This window comes from Battus philenor, unplaced genomic scaffold (assembly GCF_028537555.1).
Source record: "Battus philenor isolate CCGP_79_NKW_IND1 unplaced genomic scaffold, ilBatPhil1.0.hap1 SCAF_30, whole genome shotgun sequence".
NCBI lineage: Eukaryota > Metazoa > Arthropoda > Insecta > Lepidoptera > Papilionidae > Battus > Battus philenor.
The window spans coordinates 3,540,809-3,565,586 of NW_027181694.1; the positions used below are offsets into that span (position 1 = coordinate 3,540,809).

A 24,778-nucleotide genomic window follows, 5' to 3' on the forward strand; every position below is an offset into this window, starting at 1 on the left:
ACACTTCTATAGCTGACGCAAACCAATTTAAATGTAATGAATTTAATAATTAATCCAACTGGAAGAGTAATTGGAGGTTTCATGACTCATTTACATGGTTGATATTATAATGTATGCATCATACATTGCTAAATGAATTATTTAAAAACAGCAAATGTTCAGTTTTTGATCGACTCCTCTCAGTTAATCAGCATTTTATGTCGGTGGTTGTTTATTACTTATAATGTTAAAATATTTGACATATTTTTTTTCTATTTGAATTAGAATAATTCTGTGTGCACATTCACAACTATAACTGTGGGAACATATGTCCTACTTAGATAACCATAGACTAAAAACTCCCACTAGCGACAACAATGGTGTCGATTTGGCCAATATGGCGGCACTTCGGTAAATTGGCGCGCATTCTTTTTGCAGAAATTCGTAGTCTTCTGTCAGATTTCTTCGTAGAAGAATGGGACCAAGAGACGCTAACACACGAGCATGGTAATCGTTGAGGTATTCGATCTGAAAGAAATGTTAATTTTATTAGATTGAAACGTCAGAATAAATATTTGTTAATCTTATCAACACAGCCTATATACTCCAACTGCAATCATTATTTCAGCTGTAGGATGCCCACTGCTGGTATAGGCAACCCAGAAAGATTTTCAATAAGATCGGTTGGAAGCAGCCAGAATCTTCCAAGGCACTTAACGTGGTCGTCTGTCGTTATTTTGAAATAAACATCTCACGCTGTGCCTGCTAATCTATGACCTCCACTCTCCACTTTGAACCAGGGGTGGTCCCAGTGGCCATCTGTTTCGCACACCGCGTAGAAGCGCATGTTCTGCCCCCGTGTAAGCAGTGATATTTCATATAATAGTAATTTAAATAAAATATATCATTAATAGAGTTACATTACTTTATATACTAAATTTTTTTTATATGGCCCCCGCTATTGGGGGCCTCTCGTACCCCTATCTTTGGTGGGACAGGGACTTTACGGGCAATTTATTTTTTCACATAGTTATTTATTATTTCCATTCTCTCTTTTCGTTCTTCACATATTCTTTCAATCTATTCTTTCATGCCACATTTCTGCTATCTTTCCCTTTTACTCTGTGACCTTTCATTCCTCCCTCATTACATGTTACATTTTATCTTTATTTCTTTTCGTTTACGTTTTTATCACATTTTATACCACATTTTGAGTTACATTTTATCACATTTTTTCTTATTGTCTATTTAAAACTTTTCTTATTTTCTTTTAATTTTTATTTTTTTGTATTACTTTTTTAATTATTTCCTTGCAGTATGAGAGGAATTCTTCCCTAGTATCCTATTCGCCTATCAGGGAGGCTATTGACTCCTTCCTGATTTTAACGCCAGACCGGCACTCGAATTCGATATACGAGGGTGAATCAAAAAGTTCTTAGAAGTGCATATATATGAAACCTTTTTGGATCAAGTTCGATATTCAAATTAAAGAGTGTCTATCACACTATATTTATGCAGACTGTCACTTGTTTTTGTCAGTTCGTTCGCATGTAATAAATTTTTTTGTGCAACGAGTTGCTAAAAAGTCAAAATTATGGATAAAAGTGAGTTACGTGCGGTGATAAAATATCTCAGTTTGAAAAAAATGTCTACGAAGGAAATTTTTTTGGACATTCAGCAGACATTAGGGGGTGATGCTGTACCCTATTCTACGGTTGCGTAATGGGTGGCTGAATTTAAAAGAGGTAGATCAAGCTGTAAAGATGACCCGCGTTCTGGGCGGCCTTCAACCTCCGTTACAGAAGAAAATGTAAAAAGGTTGAGAATCTGGTTTTGGAAGACAGAAGAATGACTATAAAACATATAGCTGAGATCCTAAAGATATCTTTTGGTAGCGTTCAATCCATTTTAATTGATTCACTGGGGTTCAAAAAAGTGTCTGCAAGATGGGTGCCACGAATGTTAACCGACGAAAACAAAAAGCGACGTTTGGAAATTTCCAAGCGTAATCTCGAAATGTTCCTGCGTGATTTGGATAATTTTTGCCGTCGTCTTGTCACCATGGATGAAACGTGGGTCCACCATTTTGATCCTGAAACTAAAAGACAAAGCATGTCTTGGAAACGACCATCCTCTCCATCCGTTAAGAAATTTCGAGTTGCTCCTACCGCTGGCAAAGTTATGGCCTCTGTGTTCTGGGATAGTGAAGGAATCCTTTTTATTGATTACATGCCAAAAGGCCAGACGATTACTGGACCCTATTATGCAAATTTAATCCCGAAAGTGCGTGAAGCGATTAAAGAAAAACGTCGTGGAAAACTGTCGTTGGGCGTGTTGTTCCTTCAAGATAACGCTCCTGCTCATCGATCGGAAGTTGCGCTCAACGCAATCCGCTGTACTGGCTTCAATCTCCTTGACCACCCACCATATTCTCCGGACTTAGCCCCAAGTGATTTTCACTTATTTCCAAAATTAAAAGAGGAAATTCGTGGAACAAAATTTCACGATAATGACGCGGTTATAGCTGCCGTAGAGGACTTTTTCGAGAGTCAAGAAAATAATTTTTTTTCACAAGGAATAAGGAAGTTAGAAACGCGTTATTCTAAATGCATTGTATTGGAGGGAGATTATGTAGAAAAATAAAATATTATTTTTTAAATCTTTGCGTTTTTTAATATTGATTCCAAGAATTTTTTGATTCACCTAGGTATATTATATTACATACATATAGATTACACAGTTATAATTTTTTTTACAGATATCAAACATGTGCAATAAATAATTACCTCATGAAATTGAAAAATGAAAATTGTGAAATAAATAATTACCTCATGATCGTTCAGTAAGCTGACATCTAGGCACGCCGTCTGGTGGGGTGCTAGGGAGATGGTATAGAAACCAACAGCACCCACACCACTGAAGTTACCAACCATGCCTTTTGCCTGAAAAATAAAAAGTGAAGTGATTTTCGACGCTCCCTCGAAGAGTTCCCCTGCACTAACACTTCTCCTATTCGCTTTTTTCACTAGTTCACTTTACTTCTTTATTCTTTCCAGATAGCTCACTGACTGTTTGTTTTGGCCCGAAGTTCGGCTATGCCTTGGAAACTCTGAGAATCTTTTTTCGACTTTAACTTCGCTTGCCTTTTTACCCCCCTTTTTGTTTTCCAGAAATTTCAATGAAACCATTAAATACCATAAACCTAACATTCATGGTCGTTGATTTTACTGAGCATTTTTTTACAACTGGATGGATTCTTTCACCAATATTCTGTCTGCTTGATTTACAGACTTTGTAAGACTTTGATCGCCTTTAGAAATATTTGACGACCTGTCATGTATCGCAACAGTATTTGTATGTATATATATAAAAAATCTTACAAATATATGATCAGCTTCTCTGTTTATGTCAATTACTTCCACCAGATCCTCGTGTCTGATGCCGTACTGTCCCACCGCATAATAACCAGGTTCTGAAACCAAAGTATAAAATCAATGCTATATGTAAGAAACTACATCTATTCAATCCAATAGACCTGATGGATATAGGTATCACTGATACATATATATATATACAATACCCAACATCTATCGGCGCCGTACGAAGTTACAGCATTTCGACATACAGCAAAAGTTTTAAAACTTTTTACACTAATAAGAAGCATCCAATATGAAGTGATCATTCTGTAACTGTAGTGGAATAAGACGCACTAATAATTTCTTTTCTTGAATTTTTAAAACGCTTTTTTACTGTGCCATCATTAGCATGTTTATTATTTCGGAAACCATTGATTTTCAGACAAGGTATTTAATAGCTAATGTGTTATATATTCACCTCTTTGTATATTTTACGGCTATAATCAATCACCTGTATAATAAGAATGAAAAAATTTGAATAATAGTATCCAAAAATAAAAGTGACTTTGGTCTTAAAACGCAAACCATTAACATTGCAATCAATTTTCTATATTTTATTTCGACTTCGTGCACGTTTCTTTTTTCTTCTTTCAGTTTTACGCCCTTCTTCATAGATAAAGAATGTTATTCTATATAGTTCACGTAACAATTGTCCGAAATACATGCCATAATACTTTTTATTATAAAATTCTTGACCGTTTCACGAATTTAAATTCGAACGCCGATATAAAGTGATATGCCATGCATTTGCGTCGCAATTTTAAATAGTTTATGCATATATAATAAGTAAGAAAAGGACCAATATTTAGCCACTTCCGCACACACAATCACTCTCACACACAGAGTCTGTGTTTGGCACTAATCGGTGTAACATAACTCCTGAAGATGCCCCGTGGAGGGGTGAAACACGTGTTGAGTGATTTGACGGTGGCAGTTGTGTAGTTCACATTGTTTGCCGCATGCGCATTTGACAGCGGGCCGGCGGGCGGTGCACTTTGTTGCACGACTACCACTGCATGCGCGGAAGTGGCTAAATATTGGTCCTTTTCTTACTTAGGATGGACTTCCGCAAGGTTACGCCTGATTCCATTAAAGCATATATAATACACACCACATCGATCACCCTGACTATCATTTTTATTAAGAAGGATGAATTATGTGCACGTGGTGCAACTCACCTCCATCTGCTAAACGTGTGCAAACTTATGTGTGAGCTATAGCAAACTAACCATTGCTGAAAATCATTCCGGGCACTATCCCAGGGTCGGACGCCATGCGGACGGCTCCAATCCCCGACGGACCCTCGTGCACGTTGAGGTAGTGTCCCACGCCGTGCCCAGTTCCATGCGCGTAGTTCAGCCCCACATCCCACAACGCCTTGCGCGCGAGCGTCTCAAGGACGTTTCCCTGATGACAATATACTACATATGATCAATAATTCCAGAGGGTCCCCGACTTGTTTTCTTATATATCAGTTTCAAAATGTGTATGGTTGCAGTGGACACCTGCACCAACATTTCTATCATATTCCTAGACTTTTTGGAAAAACGTTGCAGATATTTCAGTTTGTGTCGCTGCGCTTATCAAAATATTACCTACCTACATTTATATATGAAGTGAAGCCAACATTTAAGTTTTGATCTATCGAAAGCAGATAAATTTTCGGAACCTTTGCGAAAATGTGCACCTAAGAAAGGTGAACCTGGAAATTGTGACCATAATTTTTTTTGTCCTGCCAACGGGGGTCTACTGTCATGTCATGCGGACCCAGAATAAGGTTAAACTCTCCTATGATGGCATCCTTCAAGGTCCAAAACACACTGATGTGGGAAGTGCACACGCTCAGACGGATTTTTTTTGTGGTCACTTTAACAATATCTTTATTACAGTAGCAATTAATTTTCAAGGCTTATTAATTACTTTTGAATCTCTCACACTACTGATAATATGGAGCCCAGAGAAAGGTAAAAGTTTATGTTTATATATGTTTTGTTAAACTTATGTTGATTGACATATATGTATGTATATCCTCTGGAAACTTATTTGTGAGCAGTGGCAATCCTACAAACTTAATGCATAAAATGTGAATTACCTAAAGGCTTTTTTTTCAATTAACTCACGTATACCTCCGAAAAATGTTAAGTAAACAAAAATATAATTGCGATGTAAAGGAATATTGGAACTTATGTACCGTACGCACCTGATGAAGAAAAAAATTTGGAAGGAAAATCATACCCAGGTTAGCTTTAAATATTTGCTTACCGTCGAGCCTTTTGGGAACACTGCTGTACCTAGGAGTATCTGACCCTTCAGAACTCTTGTGAACGCTAGTCTCTGCTCAGGAGTTGGAGACGAGCTCATATGTCTCGTTCGTGTGATGTCGGTTGTGCCATCCCTGGAAACATAATAAAAAATTACTACGAAAAACAATCAACAATCTTTTATTTATTCGGTTGGGGCTTCCATAATTAATCAATAAATAATGACTTATTAAGGTTTCAATAAAGCAGAAATAATAAGTAAGAGAACTTAAGAATATTTTACTTGTACTGAGCTCCCGAGTCGACCAACAACATGTCGTCTGGTTTGATGACTCTCTGCTCTCCCTCACGCGAGGGCTTGTAGTGAATGATGGCTCCGTTCTCTCCCGCACCAGCGATTGTGGGGAATGAGGGACCTACGAAATGCTGTTCGTCTCTGAAAGAAAAAAAATACGCTTTTCTTTCTGTGGTTATCAACAGTAATGTATCAAAAAGCGCTCATCAGCGCCATCTAGGGAACCAGTTAAATAATAAGCTAATAACGACTTCTAATAAACAAACAATTTGTAATAGTTATAATTTCGATCACGCAATTGCAAGTGACACATATGCAGTGCTGTTAAATTGATATGTAATGTAGAATTATCCCCTTTTCGTATTGAACCATCCAACGCAATACACGCTCCAGTGCCTAATCCAAATCTTTTATTTTATAGCCATCTTGTTCGTCACAGGGCACCCGCATACTTTTAGTCTCTACTGTGGTCAAGTACCGCAAAGTAATAAGTGTTTGGAGATCTAACATCTTGGCTACAGTTGATAAACGTTTGACCTAGTGTGTAACTCCATGAACTTTATGAATGCTCCTTAAATCAATAGGGTTAGTCCAATTTCATAAAATCCGTTCTTAGCTGAAAGGAATATTTCTATCAAATTTCTAGTTTCCAAGGCTTATATCTTATATATTCCAGTCTAGTTAGTGTTTACATTAAAAAAACATTATCTTATTATACACATTTCCTTTACATAGTGATCCTGGTGTTTTTTTTACTAAATTTGACCGTTAAAGACCTGCACACTTAATATTTTTGATTATAATCATCATTATTTTAGTCATAGGATTTGCATTGTTGGACACAGAACTCCTCAGTGTATTTATGATAAGACTTGTTCGCTGTTTGATCGAGCAGCTATGAACTAACATAGATAAGTTAATAACCAAATAGACATTATTTGACTTTCTTTTATGAACTAGAAGGCGTGACATAACCAAGGCTATTCATTTTGTAGTTAATTGTATATCCCTAGTTATGCTGGACGCATACCTGCGGAACTCTTCAAGTTTATCAGACACGTTGATCTCGGTCACGTTGGCGCCCGACGCGACCATCTCATGAACCCAGCGAAGGAATCTTACAACTGCTATGCCATCTTTGACATGTGCTGAACGAAAACCCTGGAGAAAAAAAAGGAAAATTCTGTAACTTGGTGTAACTTGGTGTAACTTGGTACTATGTAGTGACCAATGGGTGTGTGATTTGCCTTTGTAAGAATGTTTAAGATGACCTAGAAAGTTGGAGCATTGCTGCAAGATCAAATTAGAAATAAGGAGATCCCAAGGACTAAGTTCACCAACCAAGGTCACAACGTAACTTAAAGAATCGTTCCTCTGAAGGCTGTTGAGGCCGAAGGGAACGACCACGAGCTGGTAGGCGGCATGGGTAGGCCTTCCACCAGGTGAACCGATATGGGCAGGGCAAGACCGGTCATTGTGACTATCTTTGAAGCAGGCATAGGCCTTGCAGTGGACGTTTATTGGCTGACATAATGAACATAATAATAGTTCCATGGTCACTCTGATAACCTTCTAAATGGATTAAGAAATGTACTAATATATAGCAACTTACGCTATAGGTTAACGGTGGTAGTTGTTTCGCATTGTTTGCCGCACGCGCATTTATCAGCGGGCTAGCGGGCGGTTAATTGCACGACTACTGCTGCATAGCGAAAGTAGCTATATATTAGTCCCTTTCTTAGTTAGAATGGACTCCCGCGAGGTAGCGCCTGATTCTATTAGATACTTCTAAATGAACATACGAAAAACAAAAATATTGAAATAATTGTTATATTTTATTTTGAAATAATTACGAGTATATTAAGTCATTCCACTAATCGATGATTTAAGAGATTTGCCTTCTTGTTTCTAATATACATAAGATGATAACTGCAATAACTTTCCTAGATAAAAGTAGTCCGATACCGACTATAACTTGCCCACAAAAGCTCTAGCAAATTATCCAAGAGCGGCCGTAAATGAAATATGATCACCATCTAGCGTAGAAATATGGTGCAAATCTTATTTACTGTAAAAAAACAAATAGTTGCAGTTGGACAAATTATTCGAATTGCATTATTCTTGTATTCTTCTTTTTACAACACGGTATTCCTATAAATGATCTCAAGTTAATAATAATTCAATTAATAAACATGTACCAAAGCTCATGCCTATATCACTACTGCGACACGCGTCTTTTTCTAGTGTAGAAATATTTTAATTGATTATTACTCTTTACATTTCTCTGCTTTGTTTTAGGACATGTTTACTATAATTCTATGCTATTACGGTATCAAAGAAATATTTACATATCTATTTTAAGTTGTGAATATTAATAGAAACATGGCTCATCATTTACCACTGGTTCAACATCCTTTTTGGTTCATAATACGAGGTAATGTATAACAGCTTACCTGTAATTCGACATTGTTCTTGACACATTTCATAAGCGCGACTGGCGACAGTGTGGACAACGTGTTTATAGCGCCTTCCTGCAATGTGATGTGTTTACACTTGATTAGTTTTTGATTCTGCAGCTAAACACACAAATTTAGTGATTGTACGAGCTGCCACCTACAAATCACTTCCGGCACATTCAGACGCTGGTCGTTCTGAAACTTGTGCTTGGGTCTTCGACGCTGCTTTCTTTAAACAGGCATCGTTCAAAACAATTTCACAGCTTTTCGAAAACTAACCTACCTTGTCGGAAAAAAAGTCGGCACGTATGGTATAGAAGTAGACAGCCCCCAATCATTCTAAATAGAGAATTTCTTCCATTTCATTTCTTCTCTAACGATTTCCGAAGTGATTATAATTAACAAGGTAATAACAACTTGTGGCGTTCGTTAGAACGCACCCAAATTTATTATCTATGAACGCATCTGTTTTTGCATGCCCCTTCTTACACTCGATACAACTCGCTCTCTCTTCACGTCACTCAGATTGAGATTTATTGTTCTGTGATATTATAATATAAGTTTAACCATCAGGAAAGTGTTTTTCTTTACATCGAATTATCTATTACGGGACGAGGGGCCTGTACTAACGACCACCTCTCAAACTAATCATTTATTTAACAATACAAAAATGTTTGAACATTTAAGAAAAGGCAAACATTTTTTAGTTAGTATTTTTTCTCATAAGCTAAGTTTTTCTTAAAATAGGACTATATCTTTGATACCTCTCAAAACATTGATTTTTGGATAAGATATATCGTACATTAATTGACAACAAATGAGAAGAATATTTTCCAAGAGCTTTTATCGCCTTACATAAAAGAATGATTTAATAAAAAAATCATATCACATAAGCACATCCCTTTTGTTCTTGTTTAAAAGAAATTTGACAATAATATTTTTGGTACCTAATTGTTTATTCGTTATTCAAAATAAACTGTTTTCTTCAATGGGTTATTAATCATAGCGCATTGATATTTTATTCATCTTCGTAGGAATTGGACTATGGATACAATACCTTAGAACATATCTGCAGGTCGATCCCAACATTATACATACAAACCATTTCTTGCTTATTTTTACCTCTACATTTTTGATTTTTTTGTCTCTTATAAATTTGTCTTATTTCCTATTTCACCTACTATCATTAATTTATCTATGCGCCGACCAAATAGTTATTTGAATGCCATTGCGTGCGTTATACATTGTAAAAAAGTGCTTAAATAAATAAACAGTCACTCACAGCTTCAACTGCCAGATGTACAGCATGGCTGCCATCCTGCGACAGCCAGATCGTGCTGCCCGATGGTAGCTCGTCCTGTAAGAACCGGGTAAGTTACATGAAATAATCTTAATTGTTGAATACCCAGATGTAGGAATCTCTAAGAATAAATGAAATATTTAATAAGTATAAACGTCATTTTCCTTCACTCCAAATTAAAGACTAGAAAAAAAGAAGGAAAGAAAATCTACATCATCTTTTCAGATATAGAAAGTCCACATCTGGTCATAGGCTTCCATTTCTTCTTTATTATTAATACCAGTTGGAAGCGGCGCCCTCTTTTTCAGTGGCCAATGTACGACGCGTTTGCCGGTTCGTGATCACCTGCAGAACATTAAGACCTGCCAGCAGCCTTTCAACAGCCACTACAACTTGCCAATCTGCTAGGCTACCTCCGTTACTTTCGTGCGTCCGAAGATATCCTCATTCCTGATTTGATCTCATTTAGGACCCTGCCCTCTTCTGGGCTCAATAAGCTACTGCGAGCTTACCAATATAGCTAATGTCTTCGATGCATCATATGTAAGCAGATTTTCTAACGGCTAAACTCTGTGTTCTAATTTTGAATTCGTAATAAGCGATGTATTTCATTAAAATGTATACTCACTGTCATGTTTCTCAAATACTCAAATATCTGCTGATATGGTTTCGCCGTGACTTCAGTGCCCTCGGAAGCCAGATGCTGGATGATGTCCATGGCCAGGGACCCATCGCCCCAGAACAACACCACCTCGTCTGAGACATTCTGAAAGCGCTTTGAGCTGAGTTATGTGATCGTACTTATTCAATAATACAAATTAGGAAAGTTCCATTACAGGAGGATAGGAAGTGCCACAGACGCGATCATCTTGTTTATTTCCTGGCATAGTTCAATATTAATATATTCCTTACTCCTTCGCGCAAACGATTAATGGTATAAGAATGAAAGGGCTACATGCAAGTCTGTTACGAAAAAAGTTGAAATTAAAATTTTATGTTTTGTTCCTGACCGGGTGCTTGTTAAAATAATTTGTGTTTTGGTAATTTCTACTGAAAAATCCTTAGTAATATTTATTTTTATTTAATAACATAGATATATTGTATCTAATAGAATCAGGCGTTACCTCGCGGAAGTCCATCCTAACTATGAAAGGAACTAATATATAGCTACTTCCGCTATGCAGCAGTAGTCATGCAATGAAGTGCACCGCCCGCCAGTTCGCTGATAAATGCGCGTGCGGCAAACAATGCGAAACACAACAACTTCCGTTAATCTACTCTACACGTGTTTCACCCCTCCATGGGGCATCCTCAGGAGATGTTAGACCGACCAGTGCCAAACACCGCTTGAGCTCCGTGTATTGTATTGTTTCTGAAGATGTTAATGCTGTTAGCCCTAAGGCTTTTACAGCTTCATCGGTACTGAGTTCACGGAGCGGAAGGGTCCGTTAACTAGAATGAGGTCACCGCTCTGCCATTTATATGCTTCCTCCCCCACTACCACTCAAAGTCACGTGACCGATTACGTTAGTGATTTTTTTTTGCTTAGCGAACGCGTAAGTTATATGTGAATTTACGTAGTAGATGAGTGATTTGAGTGAGTATGTTGGTTAATTCGTAATAATGGAGAGGTGGAAACATTGACCTGCTCATTAAAGTTAGTTCAAATATCCCCAATGTCTTATTATTGCTAACCATTCCAACACGTCCACCCAAAATATATACTTACATACATTTTTGTTTATTAATGAAACAAAAAAAATGAAAATAACATTTGACAAACACTACTGCACCACATTAAAAACCCGATATTTTTTATGACATGCTAAAATTTCGACAATGAATTTCAAATAAAAATTGCAGCTTGTGACCACAATAAACCCACCTGTTCAACTCTGAGCACGAGATATGCAAAGAACACCGGATTGTACGGTATGTCCGACCCTCGTATGTTAAGTGTATCTGAAAACATTAAAAATCAAATCAATAAATCGTAATATAACTTTTTTTAACTAGTTTTCCTACCCACCATAATACAACACAGATTGCTTCTATAGTAAACAACACATTCCACGCAATTTGTACAGCAATAGTTAATAGAACTAATGGACAAAAGCATAATATTACATTATTGTTTCATACTTTGTGTAATGGCAGAATTAATCCCTTATAAATTTCCATTCTATACCCATCATGTATACGAGGTAAATACTATACGTATAATATAATAATTAATAAACACAAACCTAAGTAGAACTATATTTTATATACATAAATTACATGTATATTCTTTTATGTATTTCTCTTTTGAACATATAACGGTTTGCTAGTTCTCTAATTTCGTAGAGAATTATATTTCAAAGCAGTGCGCTTTGGACAGGAAAAGATGTTTTAGTTTTAGATGAATTTATCCCTCATCGATAAATAAACATGCAAGCCACATAGCACGCTGATCAGATAGCTTAAGGAGCTCTAGGTTTAGGAGTGTAGACCACAGAATGCCAATGCAGGACATCTACTCACAAAGTCGTCAGACGACCTATTTAAGATGGTCAGTAGACGAGTCAGTAGACCGGTTCTATTAAAATCTGTGGGGAGGCCTGTGCCCAGCTGTGGACGTACTTAGCCTGAAAAGATGGCGAAGATATCACTATCATAACGAAGAATTGTTATTTATTTTGATAGGCACACATTGACACACATTTGACAGCACACTAATTCACGCACGTACACATTATAAAGGTATCATAATCTCAAAATCTGAGGACTGACTGAAGGTAGCGTCGATAGATCAGTATAGACTATATTGCTAGGTATGGCTATGTATCTGTTTCTGCTTTGTCAGAGGAAATAGTCAATGTAATATTTTTATACATATGTCATAATTTTGATGATTTCAACAAACATTTATTCCCATTCGTTTCCCCCATGCGGGGCTGGCAAGGAAACTTTCGCATTTCACTTTTAGAGAATATAACATGATCTAAACGCCGTGATAATTTGAAGTTTTTAAACAACCCATGAGATTGATAGAGAACAATTTTCCTATAAAGAGAGTGTGTGATTCTATTCATTGATGGCCTCATAGTTTAAAATATTGTAATTAAATCTAGTTCTATTCTATTCTAGCTCAAAATGAAGGAGCAGCGCTTCTTTTTTTTTCGCGACCAACGGTAGAGGACTGAGATTTGCAAAAGTAGGTCGCGGGTTCGATCCCCAGTATGCAGTCTTGTAAATAATTCACACTTTGTACATTAATTATATAGGACATCCAGAGAATGGACCAGCGTCCTCCATAATACTATATAACGATCACCAACCAGCCAGCCAAGTGTTGTGATTATAGTATATCCCTTTATAAATATCTGTGAGGGAGACATATGCCTTGCAGTGAGCGTCCGTGGGCTGAAACGACTACGAAAACTATGATTTTAGTAGTGTAATCATTTTAACTGTCATTAATCGATAACTGATTGTTTATGTATGGATCAGTTATCCCCGCTACGTAGATTTATCATTAATTCGCAGTGCAGTTTTTTTTTATTCCTGTATTTATAAATACCGATACAAGTTTTCACGTTCATTTCCTTGAGTGATCTTATTTAAATTATAATGATTGAAGTCGTAACGCAGACCACTTCCCCGTACTCAGTAAATTACTATATTGTTTTTTTTTTAAATATACGGCAAATTTATATTTACCGGGTCACCTAGTTAATCTATAACGTTAAATACATTTTAGCGATTAATGTCTAATGTCAAAAAAATAAGATTTATCGTGTTAACATATTTTACGATTAGACAATATAATTATAAAACTAAGAAAAAGACCAAAATATAGCTACTTCCGCCAATGCAGCAGTAGTCGTGCAATAAAATGTACCGTTCGTCAGCCCGCTGATAAATGCGCGTGCGGCAAACAATGCGAATTACACAACTACCACCGTTAATTCACTCAACACGTGTTTTACTGCTTCACGGGCCATCCTCAGAAGTAATGTTACACCGATTAGCGCCAAACAAACAGACTACTGCTGCATTGGCGGAAGTAGCTATATATTGGTCCTTTTCTTACTCAGGATGAACTTCCGCAAAATAACGCCTGAATCCATTAGATAATTACATAACTTACATGCGATATCATCCAAAGCAGTTAGGACCAGGGCGGAGGCCCCGCGAGACCTGATCTGCGACATCAGCTCTGATATCTTATCAGCCGATCTTCTACCTACAGATATGAAACGTAAATATTAATGATTTTTTAATATTTCACATTTAAAGGGCCAGACGATATATCACATCAGTTGCTTACACTGTATCAAACACAGATCAGCTCATGTGTGAAATAATGCTGTTACCTTTTAGATGACTCGAAACTCTTGACTCTGTAGAGTGGTGTTCTATTTGACTTGTAGGAGAAAATAAGTTATTTTTATTAATTCTAATTTGTATTGCTAGCGTTTTTTTTTTACAATATTTATTTTTCGCTTAAACTAAACCCAGACAGTTGGGAGAAGGTTGCCGCTATTTGATACGGATCTTTCTTCTCCCAGCTGCGAGGCACGACAGCGTTTTATAATTTTTTTCCAATTTTTCTCACACAATTTTCTCTTATGGCTAAATACAGCTAATATTTATACATATTAACAATACAATTTGGAATGCTCAATTATATATTAGTTGCTACATTATTTTATTTCAAGTCGCTGCCCAAGGGCTTCAGACCGTTAAATGCCTTGGAGAGAATGCGTTAGTTTCAAAGAAACTTTTCAGCTTTGAACACGGCCGGCGAGTAGAGAGTTTGTCAAATTTTTACAGGATCATTTTGGGAAATGCGCTGAACGTCACGATTTGAATCTACTATCCTCGTTTTTCTATAAAACAAGTAGAAAGTCGACCCACTACTGCCACTTGGTGGCGTACCCAGAATTTCGATTCAACGTTTCTGTTACGTAGTAAAGTAAGGATCTGCCGGCCTTATTTCCCAAGAAATATAATCCAGGTCTCTTCACCGTCAAAGTGAATAGGTTCCTGCTGAGTCGGCGCGATTCATCTTCGACTACGTCATCGCTTTCCATCAGGCGAGTTGGTAGTCAAGCGCAAAAAAGAAAAAAATATTAATTTCATAGTTTTAGTTTTCAAATTCGCCGCAACGTTTTTGAATATATTTTTATTTTACCTCTAATTGTAACAATATGTTATTTTTCTTTGCCTATTTTAATAAAGAAATTTTAATTTTATTATAACAATTCTTAAACTTTGTAATAAAAAAATCTTCATGCACTGTTTCAACAATATTATCAAGAATGTTGTATTTACCAATTATAATAGTATTCAATGTCCAATGTTGTACGATTTTATAAAATTTAATATTTTATATAGTATATTATAAATAAACTAATAAAAAATATGTGTATTCTTTATTTGTTTTGAGGTGTGTACAATAAAAAGAATTAAATAAAATTATGAATTTACTACAATGAACTATTTGTTCCTTTATCGTATAGACCGAATAAAATTTTTAAGGATCATGAACACCAATTACCGTAAGATATACAGCCAGTATAACTTTAGATAGGTGATTTGTGTAAAATGTAAACATACTTTAAAAAAATATATCTCAGTTTCACATTTAATGCATAGATACTTTTTCCGGAACAAATATTGTAGACATAAATATGAAAGTACCAGTGAAGTCGATTGTGAGAGGCAGCAACGAATTATTGGGTCGAGGTGGCGGCGGATCTCTAATGCTGCTCCGAGCCACGTCCACTAGGTTATCGAAGATAGGAAGCAACGTCACATTGACTTGCGCGAGAGCGTCCTGTTGGCAAAACAGATGATGTTCAGGTAATACCATTTACTTTCACAAGTTTAACTGAAGCTAACTCACGGTGCTAAAACGAGACAAGGAGAAGGCTGTGTTCTTTTTTTTTTTAAATGGTCCCCGCTGTTGGGGACCTCTCGTTCCCCTATCTCGTGTGGGACAGGGACTTTTTAATTCTAGTAATTTATTTTATTTTGCAACTTTATTTATTGTTCAAAGTGTTCGTTTTATTTTTACTTATTGCATTTATTACCACCTTCCTGCAGTAGCTGAGGAAGCATTCTCTCTCCCCTTCGTCTAGCATGATGGCCGAGACATTCCTTTCCTCTATCTTTTCGGCATTCGGAATCTGCGCGCAGTCTTCCGAACGCCGGACAGTGGGCCACAAGGTGGGCCACGGTCTGGCCCACGCCCGGTTCAAGAAGGCTGTGTTCGGGACTTCTCAACGAGATCAACTCAGAGATGAGATCCGTAGTAGACAAACGAAAACCACCAACATAGTTCAGCGTATTGGCAAGTTGAAGTGATGGTGGACAGGTCACATAGCGCGCAGAACAGATGACTGCTGGTGTCTGGTAAAAGTCATCGGAAGTCGTTAGATGCAGATCGCTACCGACCTATCTTATTAGAAATCTAATCGGCAGGTCTATGTCTAGCAGAGGATGTTGTGATCTACCTCTGAAATGACAGTGTTGATAATAAACACACATAATTAAAATTTTTATGCTAAGGTTTTCAAAGTATTCTCAAATCTAGTCTCTCAAATCTAATCTCTTCTAATAAAATACTTTATAAAACTCTCTGTGTTTGACTCTTTGAGTCTGACTCTGTGTTTGGCACTAATCGGTGTAACATAACTCCTGAAGATACCCCGTGGAGGGGTGAAACACGTGTTGAGTAATTTTGCGGTGGCGGTTGTGTGATTCGCGTTGTTTGCCACATACGCATTTATCAGCGGGCTGGCGGGCGGTGCGCTTTATTGCGCGGCTGCCGCTGCATGCGCGGAGGTGACTGGGTATTGGTCCTTTTCTTACTTAGAATGTACTTCCGCGAGGTAACGCCTGATTCCATTAAATACTTTATAAAAGACTTTATTGCGTTCCGTAAAAGAGATGGAAGATCGACGACGCAAAAGTTTCATTAGCAAGTAAATAGCAGTGTTATTCACCACATCAGCCGATAGAAATACACTGTTAGGTTAGGTTATATATGCCTGCTCCAAAGATCGCTGCGATGACCGGTATAGCGCTTTGCTCGTCCAGCGGCTGACTGCAACCTTGACTGTCCCGTCCACCCACCTAGTGGGAGGGTACAAAAGCCACGTCTACCATCTCGTAATTGATACCACACGAGAACCTATCGGCCCAGAAGGTCATAGAGCGAAAGAGAACAAAAGAAGAAATGTGGAATGAATACCGAATGGAAGATCATAAGATGCATAAACGAAGAGAGAGAAAATAAAAAAGGTTGTGAAAAAATTAAATATATGTAAAGAAGTACCTGTCCCACACCAGATAGCCCCCTACGAGAGGCTCCCAATAGCGGAGGCCATAAAGAAAAAAAAAACCTATCGGCCTATACCGCTACCGGTTGCAAGAGCGATGTGCTTCGTCCTCTGCCATTTCATACGAGCAATTCTTCGAGCTACGGCGGTAACCTTAGCTCTTTTGAATATCTCCACTTTCTATTGGTGAAGCTGCTCTTACTCTCTGGGTGATTTTGAGCTTTCTTAAAAAGGCTAAATGTTATTAATGGAGAAAAATTCACCTCCAGTGTTCTCCAAGCGCTACGAGTGTAGGTGGTAGGGTCGATACCAACCACAGTGCCTGGAGCCATGTTGGCTACCAACCATGCTGGTATATCCAGGTCTGTTCCTGAAATAGAATAAACTGATTTAATTTAAACGAATTTTTAAGTATTTCAGCTCTGAAAGAATTACGGAAAAAGTTGTTGTTAACGACGAACAACACTTTGAACAATATACAGGGTGATTGATTATAAGTGTAAAGGCTTTAAAAGGGTGAACGTATAGATCTTTTGCTGTCAAACAATGTTTGGTACACCCTATCCATCAATGGTTTCATAAATAATACAGTAATTTTTTTTTTTATAAAAAAATTGGGTTTTTGACTATTAAAATTAATTATTTATTGATATATATCTCAGTTATTAGCTCGTCGAATTCCAATAGAAAAAATAAATTATTGTAATATCTTTCAGAATGATAACTTTACATAGGTGGTTTACCAATAGGTCTAAAAGCTTTAAAGTTTTTTGCTGAATTATTCCTTTACCCCCTTAAAGCGATACCTATCACCAATCGGTCTGTACATGAAGTAATTCTGCGCAATTAAGTTGCGTTTAAATCAATGAAATAGCGAGAACTTAGTTGCATACTTCATACAAATATCTACAGTTATAATATGATCGCATATAGCACCTCTGTATGATAATATGCTAATACTAGCTAAACTTTGCATGACACCAAGTATTAAGTTGGCGAGTGCAGCTTTTTTATTCAATTCACGGTAGATGAAAAAAAACCATGTGTGACTTGTGGTAAATTTGAGGACATTTTCCATAATTTTAGAAAATGTGTGAGATCAAAAAAGTTGTATCGACGCCAGGACATTCGCCTCACGTCAAGCCCTCGTGGGGCACGATGCACTGAACACTCGTCACACTTATACTCATGACACGGAGATGGTAGTGTGGTATTGTATCATGCAAAAAACAGCAGTGGCCTATCCTATGTAATTAATGCACAAAGTGTGACTTATAAGATTTTATCCCGCGAATAGAACCCGCGACTTACGATCGCAAATATCAGCCTTTTACAGCCGGGCTACCAGTGCTCAAAGTTTTTTTTACTGTTATTGATGAACCGCATTATTCGAAAATCGTGTGAAAAAAGATTTAGGTGTATTCGGGAAGACTGGCTGCCCATAGTCCGTGAATATTATGGCGTGAATATATTATTAATAATACTACTACTACTACTACTCCGCTGGCTCAGTGACCCAAAGTGGGTCTTGGCCTTCGAAGCGAGAGACTTCCACTTTCTTCTATCTTGCGCCATCGTCTGCCATTGGTTGACATTCAATTCGCGCAAGTCTGCCTCAACGCGATCGATCCAGAGATACCTGGGTCTACCCACTGGTCTTCGACCCCTAGGTTTTTCCAGGTACGCTACCTTCACGCTCCGATCCGATCCCATTCGCTCTAAGTGACCAAGCCAGCGGATTCGTTGAGCTTTATATTCGCCAATGATATTTAGCTGTGCTACTAAAGTCTCAATTTCGGCATTTTTTCGGAGCCTCCAAGATCCATCTTGATTTCTCGCTGGTCCCTAAATCTTCCGCATGATTTTGCGTTCCGTCACTAGCAGTTTTTGTTCTTATATTTATTTTATTAATAATAATATGGCGAAAATGATGTCATCGGAAGTTACAATTTAGTAATGACATATTACGCAGTACTTGTTGGCGGTATCGAAAGGTTCTGAATGATGACCACGATCTGGTAGACCTGGGGTGGGTAGGCCTCCTATTAGGTGAACCGTCGACTTAGTCAAGACCACGGGAAGTCGCTGGATGCAGGTCTCCTAAGACCGATCATCATGGCCATCTTTGAGGGAGGCATGTATGTATCAGCCAGCATGATAATGATGAGGCAGTATTGACATGTTTACCTTGACGCATCAAGCTCCAGACGGTGGTATCCACTTGCAGGTAGAACTGGGTGAAGTACCTTCCGTCGGTCCACACGAGGGCGTGGGATGACGTCACCAAGCCAGTACCCGCAGAGCCTGAGAGGCCGGTGAGCCATTCACGACGCGCGTCCGACGGTGCGATGTACTGGGACTAAGCAATGAGTAATATTTTATTTATTTATTCCTATCACTGTACTCTTTGGATCATTTTTAAACGGTTTTATTTAGTTCGACCCGTACGGAATTTATTTGCGTCTAAATTAGATATTGAAATTTAAGCACCTTCCCGTTGTCAGATTGATCTGAAATTTGGTACACGTTTAATTTAGATGACTATACAGTATAATAAAATTAATAACATTATAATTCTAAGATGGCCGCCGATACAAAATGGCGGATTACATATTTTTCCTTAACGCCCTCAATATGGGTATCAAATAAAAGGGCTACACTAGTAAAACACGATGATTATGTCAAAATTTAAAATTCAAGATGGACGCCGTTCCAATATGGCGGACTAGGTACATATTATTCCACAACAACTACAATATGGATATCAAAAAACCGTTTAACTTAAAAGTTTTTTAAATGTATTTATTGTTAGTTTTTTTCATTGCAATTATCAAAATAATGTTTACAAAGTTGTTTAAGCAGTGATGTATCTTAAACTAATTTAAGTTTTTCTGTTCATCTGCGAGTAAGTCATGTTCACGTTGTAAAGCTATACTTGTATGTCGTCTCGTGCGCCGTTTAGAATCCATGTAATTTTAATACAATTATGTCATAAAAGTATACCGTATTGTACAGTAATGTATAGAAAACCTCTTTATTTTTAAATTTGTGTATTCTAACTGAAATCGAACAATGTTATATGTAACAAAGGTATATCGCTCGTGCAATGGAAGGAGATCGATAGGTTTTCGACTGGCGACTACCAGCCGGGCGCGGCGTGTCTCCATTAAATGGACTGATGATAAAATCAAGGTCCCGGGACCGCATAGACTTACATTACTTATCATAAATTTACACCAAATTATAATATAAGTAAATATACATAAATATTATTGATTTTAATTGTCATTTAACTATTTATTTCTTATTGTACACGTATTACCTGTTATATCATTAGATATTCATTACATTTTGTGCGTCTTTGGGCAGAAAACAGATTAACCGTTGTATATCTAACTTGAGACCCTGTAATATGTATCTGTTGTCAAATAAATAATTGAATTTAATTGAAAGATAGACTCACGTTGTGGGCGTCAGATGTCGGCACTATATAAGCGTCGACTCTTCTCTGTGTCATTACACTTTTCAAAGCATCTAGTCGCTGTTGAGCTGCTTGTCGACTCAACCTCCGGGGCACCGTCGCTGCGGAGTATAATGTTGTATACAGTAATACCCCACTTTACGCGACCCCGTTATACACGGTTTCACTATAACGCGAATTGCAAATTTCGCGCTCAAATGCCTCGAATTACGCGAAAGAGTGCATGTAAATATAATGTAGTCATCAACTCAGTGGCGTAGCTAGGGGGTGGCGAGCGGGGCGGCCGCACCAGGCACCACAAGTAGGGGGGGCACCAAAGTTAAATATAATTTTTTTGAAGTTTTTTTTTTGAATTATGAATAATGAAATGTTAAAAGAAAAATGAAAACCAAAAATTAAAGTAAACAACATGAAAAGAATATCGACTTTTACTATTTTTATTCTAAAAAAGTTGTTAAATAATATGAACATTAAAAAAAATAAACGGTTACAAATTATAATATACACAGTGTTTAAGCCTTTTCATTCACAAAACACATAAAGTGTTTTTTAAAAGGGCCCTAAATGACAAAATAATAAATTATTACATTATTGCAAGATTATTTAATGATAAATAGATTAAATAATCTTGCAATAATGTCAATAGAACATGAACTAGTCGACACTATTGATTTTGAAAATGTGATTAATGACTTTGCAGGCCAAAAAGCGAGGAATGTTCGTTTTTAAATTTTCCCAATAATTTTTATTAAGATCTAATGTTATTTAATATATATTTATTATTATTTTGAACCAAAAAAAATATAAATTAACTAAATTTTGTTCTGAATTTTGAAATTATTTAGACTCTTTAGGAGGGGGGGGGGGGCACCAAGCCCCAATCTGCTCCAGGCCCCAAATACCACAGCTACGCCACTGCATCAACTTCTCTATGGTGACTTGAACATCTGTCAAACAATTAAAAACAGTGTTGGGTGTTATGAACGTATTTTACAAGAACGTAAACAAAACGTTACCCAAAAGACAATAGATGTATTTTTCCGTAAAAAAATAAGAGTATGTGTTGTATAAAGTGTTCCTAGAATTAAAGTGATTGATAAAAATGATTTGTATTTTTTTTTAATAATTTTTAAACTTAATAGTAATTTTAATTTTTGACTATGTTTAATCATAAACCTCGTTATATTTTTTGGAACGTATCCCTCGCGTAAAGCGGGGTATTACTGTACTGAAGTATATCATAATGTTTCCAATGTGAAGGTGATGAAGTGGATAAACATAGAGTAAGTTGCAGGACGCGAATAGCACAATACTCCTCATCCTGGCGATCTTTGGGGAAGGCCTATATCTTGCGGTGGGGTTATACCTTGTAACTAAAAACTTTACCCCTTAATAACCTAGAGTTTCAATTTTGATACCAATCTTTTAAACCGAATGTTCACATTACTATTAATTTTTTTTTTATATAGGTTGGCTGTACGAATTTTACTGTTGAACAATATTCTTTCCAACGAAATTAAAAAAAAAAATTCCCCTCATCTAGACCCTCAAGCAAACACAGTAATATAAAAAATCACTTTCGTAAATCAGCCTATTAAGGGTTAATATTTTGACTTATACCTCTACAATATTCATATAGCTCGTGTAGATATAAAACTTGGCAAGAATATTTTTGACTTGTTTAAAATTACCTAGCATGGATTTTATGAAATTACAGACTCGTTTATAAATTATTAATTTTAAATAAATGGATACAGAAACAAAAAAAGGTTGTGAATCACTGACAAAGAGGACAGAGAGGTAAATATGATGATCATCATCACTTCACCCGCAGTTCGAGAACCCTTGGACCAAAGTCTTTCTACGATCTATGCTCCAGAACTTTAAAATTGAAGCGGTCATAACTTCCAATAGATATATTTAATTAATAAATACATACAGAACACGGGCGCGATATCCTCCGCCCATTCGTACCCGCTGACCACATCAGCGATCGCCGAATGTGACGTTACACTGGAACAAAAACAAGCATCCATAACATGAACTGTCGCAGCTGGAGTTCCTCTGCGATGGAGAAATAAGACCGTCTCTTATATCTTTTTAAGAAACGCATTATCTGGGAACGACTGCACGCCGTATTCTAGCGACAACATAGCTAGTAAGACATAATAGCTAATAGTATTAGCTATAGCTAATAGCTAATAGTGAAGTCAGTTAAAATTACAATGAGTAATTGTAAATAACAATAGTCTCGAACTAGGAATATAAATATGACAAATCCCATATTTGGATTATAGATTGCACACAAACGCAAAAAGATTTAAAATAAAACCCATTTAAAAACAAATCAAAGTTTAGTTAGTAGTTGTTATTGTAGTGATGGCTCTGCGGTTGTGCACTGAAACTTGCGGTCGAAGGTCACGGGTTCCTTTCCCTAAATACAATCTTGAATAAATCCAACAAACAAGTTTCTACCGTACAGGAAGTAACGACCTCTGCATACTATAATGCTACACTGTGAACGACAATCTGTCTGTGGCTATTTTGGTGTTTCCCCCATAAATATGTTTACGAGAGGCCTATGACCTGATTTATTTTAAGATGAACCCCATAAATGATCCAATAATGACATCCAGTAGGATGTACATATATACAGTACTAGATAGTATAATATTGAGTAAGATCATTGCAGCCATAGAACGTCAACAGCTGGATATAGACTTCCCTCATAGTTTTCAATAGATCCAGTTGAAAGCAGCCAGCTTCCAGCATCTTCCGACGAACTTCGAAGTTGCAAGTATTTAGTAAGTTGGACTTAAATAACCAATAACTTTAGCGACACTGGGGCGGATGGTAAATCGACATGATTGACCCATCGTGATGAAACAACTCTCAGCAAAAAGCTTTAACATATATTTTCAATCACATGATTAAAGTGATCGCTCTAAAATATAAGACTATTATTTATTTTTTCTATTTGATTCGACAAACCAATAACATTAGACAACACAAAGTCTGCTAAGACAGGTAGTAAACAATAATTAACTTTAATATGTAAATAAGCGAATTCTAAAAACGATTTTTCACGCATTATGTAGTTCATTGTTTCTAAAACTATTGATTTTTAAATATGGTGGATTGACCATTAGTTAACAAAAAAATAAGCTATCCATTCACCTCTTTAAATATCTTACACCTATTACCAATCGCTCTATATATTTATAATATGCAATAATTTTCACTATTCGAAATACTTTGTCTGACAAATATTGTACTAAAAATTATTCTAACCCATCTAAACACTTATTATAACACTATATATAAATGTATATGTTTTGTAACAAAATTAATCTCACCATAAGCAAATAAAAACACACACAATAGTACGGAGATCCATTTCGCAATGATAGCTGACGGGGCGCTACGTAAATTTCATGATAACACTTATCAAAGGATTATACAGATATAGTATGGGTTAACTCGATACCGATGGCATACTCACCTCATATTAACATATATAATTTTATGCATATTTAGGAGTAGAGATCCTTATGAGTCGAGATAGAGGTTCTCTATACTGAAGGAAATGAAACACTGTATTTTCGAATCGGAACATAATTATTTGTGCTTGTATAATTTAGGAAATAATTTGAAGGTTTCCTAAGGTTAGGAATTTTTTTTTTTTATTTTAATTGCGCCTTAATGACATATCTATATTTTATATTTTCTTTCTCTCCTGACATTTTTCACAATCTCATTCATCGGTGATCTATTTTTTATCACAATGTCTAACATTACTTGTTAGGCTTACTTGTCTCGTTACTTCTTTTTATTATATTCTTAAATTGTAGGTCCTTAAAACACTATTTACATTGTTAAGTTTCTTTTCTTTTTCTATCTTCTTTTATTTCTACTTGTTACCTCTTCTATTAATGGTGAATTTTAGGAACGGGAGGTGACTCTTTTCGTCGCCCACTCAGGAGGTGACGTTTTTAGTCTCGATCTTTTCCCTGCCTCAAGTTCTATTTCATTTCTTTCCCTCGAAAATGCAGTAGAGCCGGTGATCAGGTGCAGCATGGTCTGATCTACCTCCGGTTCACAGAAGTACGAGGAACTCTCCTTGGGCTTAAACCGATGCAGGTACTCTGAGGATCGCCCGTGTCCCGTGAACTTCTGGAGCAGTACCGTGTCCAGCTGCACTTGGCAAAGTGCGCGGTAGGCCTGCGTGACGTTCGGGAAGAATATCCTCGTTGTCGAAC

At 36.8% G+C, this 24,778-nt stretch overlaps 1 protein-coding gene across 1 annotated transcript; it reads right to left on the reverse strand.

Annotated features, from left to right (window-relative positions):
- Positions 1–290: 290 nt before the first annotated feature.
- On the reverse strand, positions 291–23,916 carry LOC137927262 (xaa-Pro aminopeptidase ApepP-like). The gene is made up of 19 exons (XM_068771042.1): positions 23,876–23,916; positions 22,459–22,532; positions 20,502–20,620; positions 19,226–19,397; positions 17,302–17,408; positions 15,396–15,531; positions 13,840–13,935; positions 11,589–11,669; positions 10,718–10,723; positions 10,336–10,463; positions 9,686–9,764; positions 8,405–8,478; positions 6,982–7,112; positions 5,940–6,092; positions 5,658–5,790; positions 4,625–4,802; positions 3,360–3,451; positions 2,808–2,921; positions 291–507 (listed from the first exon to the last, which is right to left on the reverse strand). Exons 1-19 carry the CDS (start codon positions 23,914–23,916, stop codon positions 313–315), a joined length of 2,109 nt encoding a protein of 702 aa, XP_068627143.1. The 3' UTR covers positions 291–312.
- Positions 23,917–24,778: the final 862 nt, after the last annotated feature.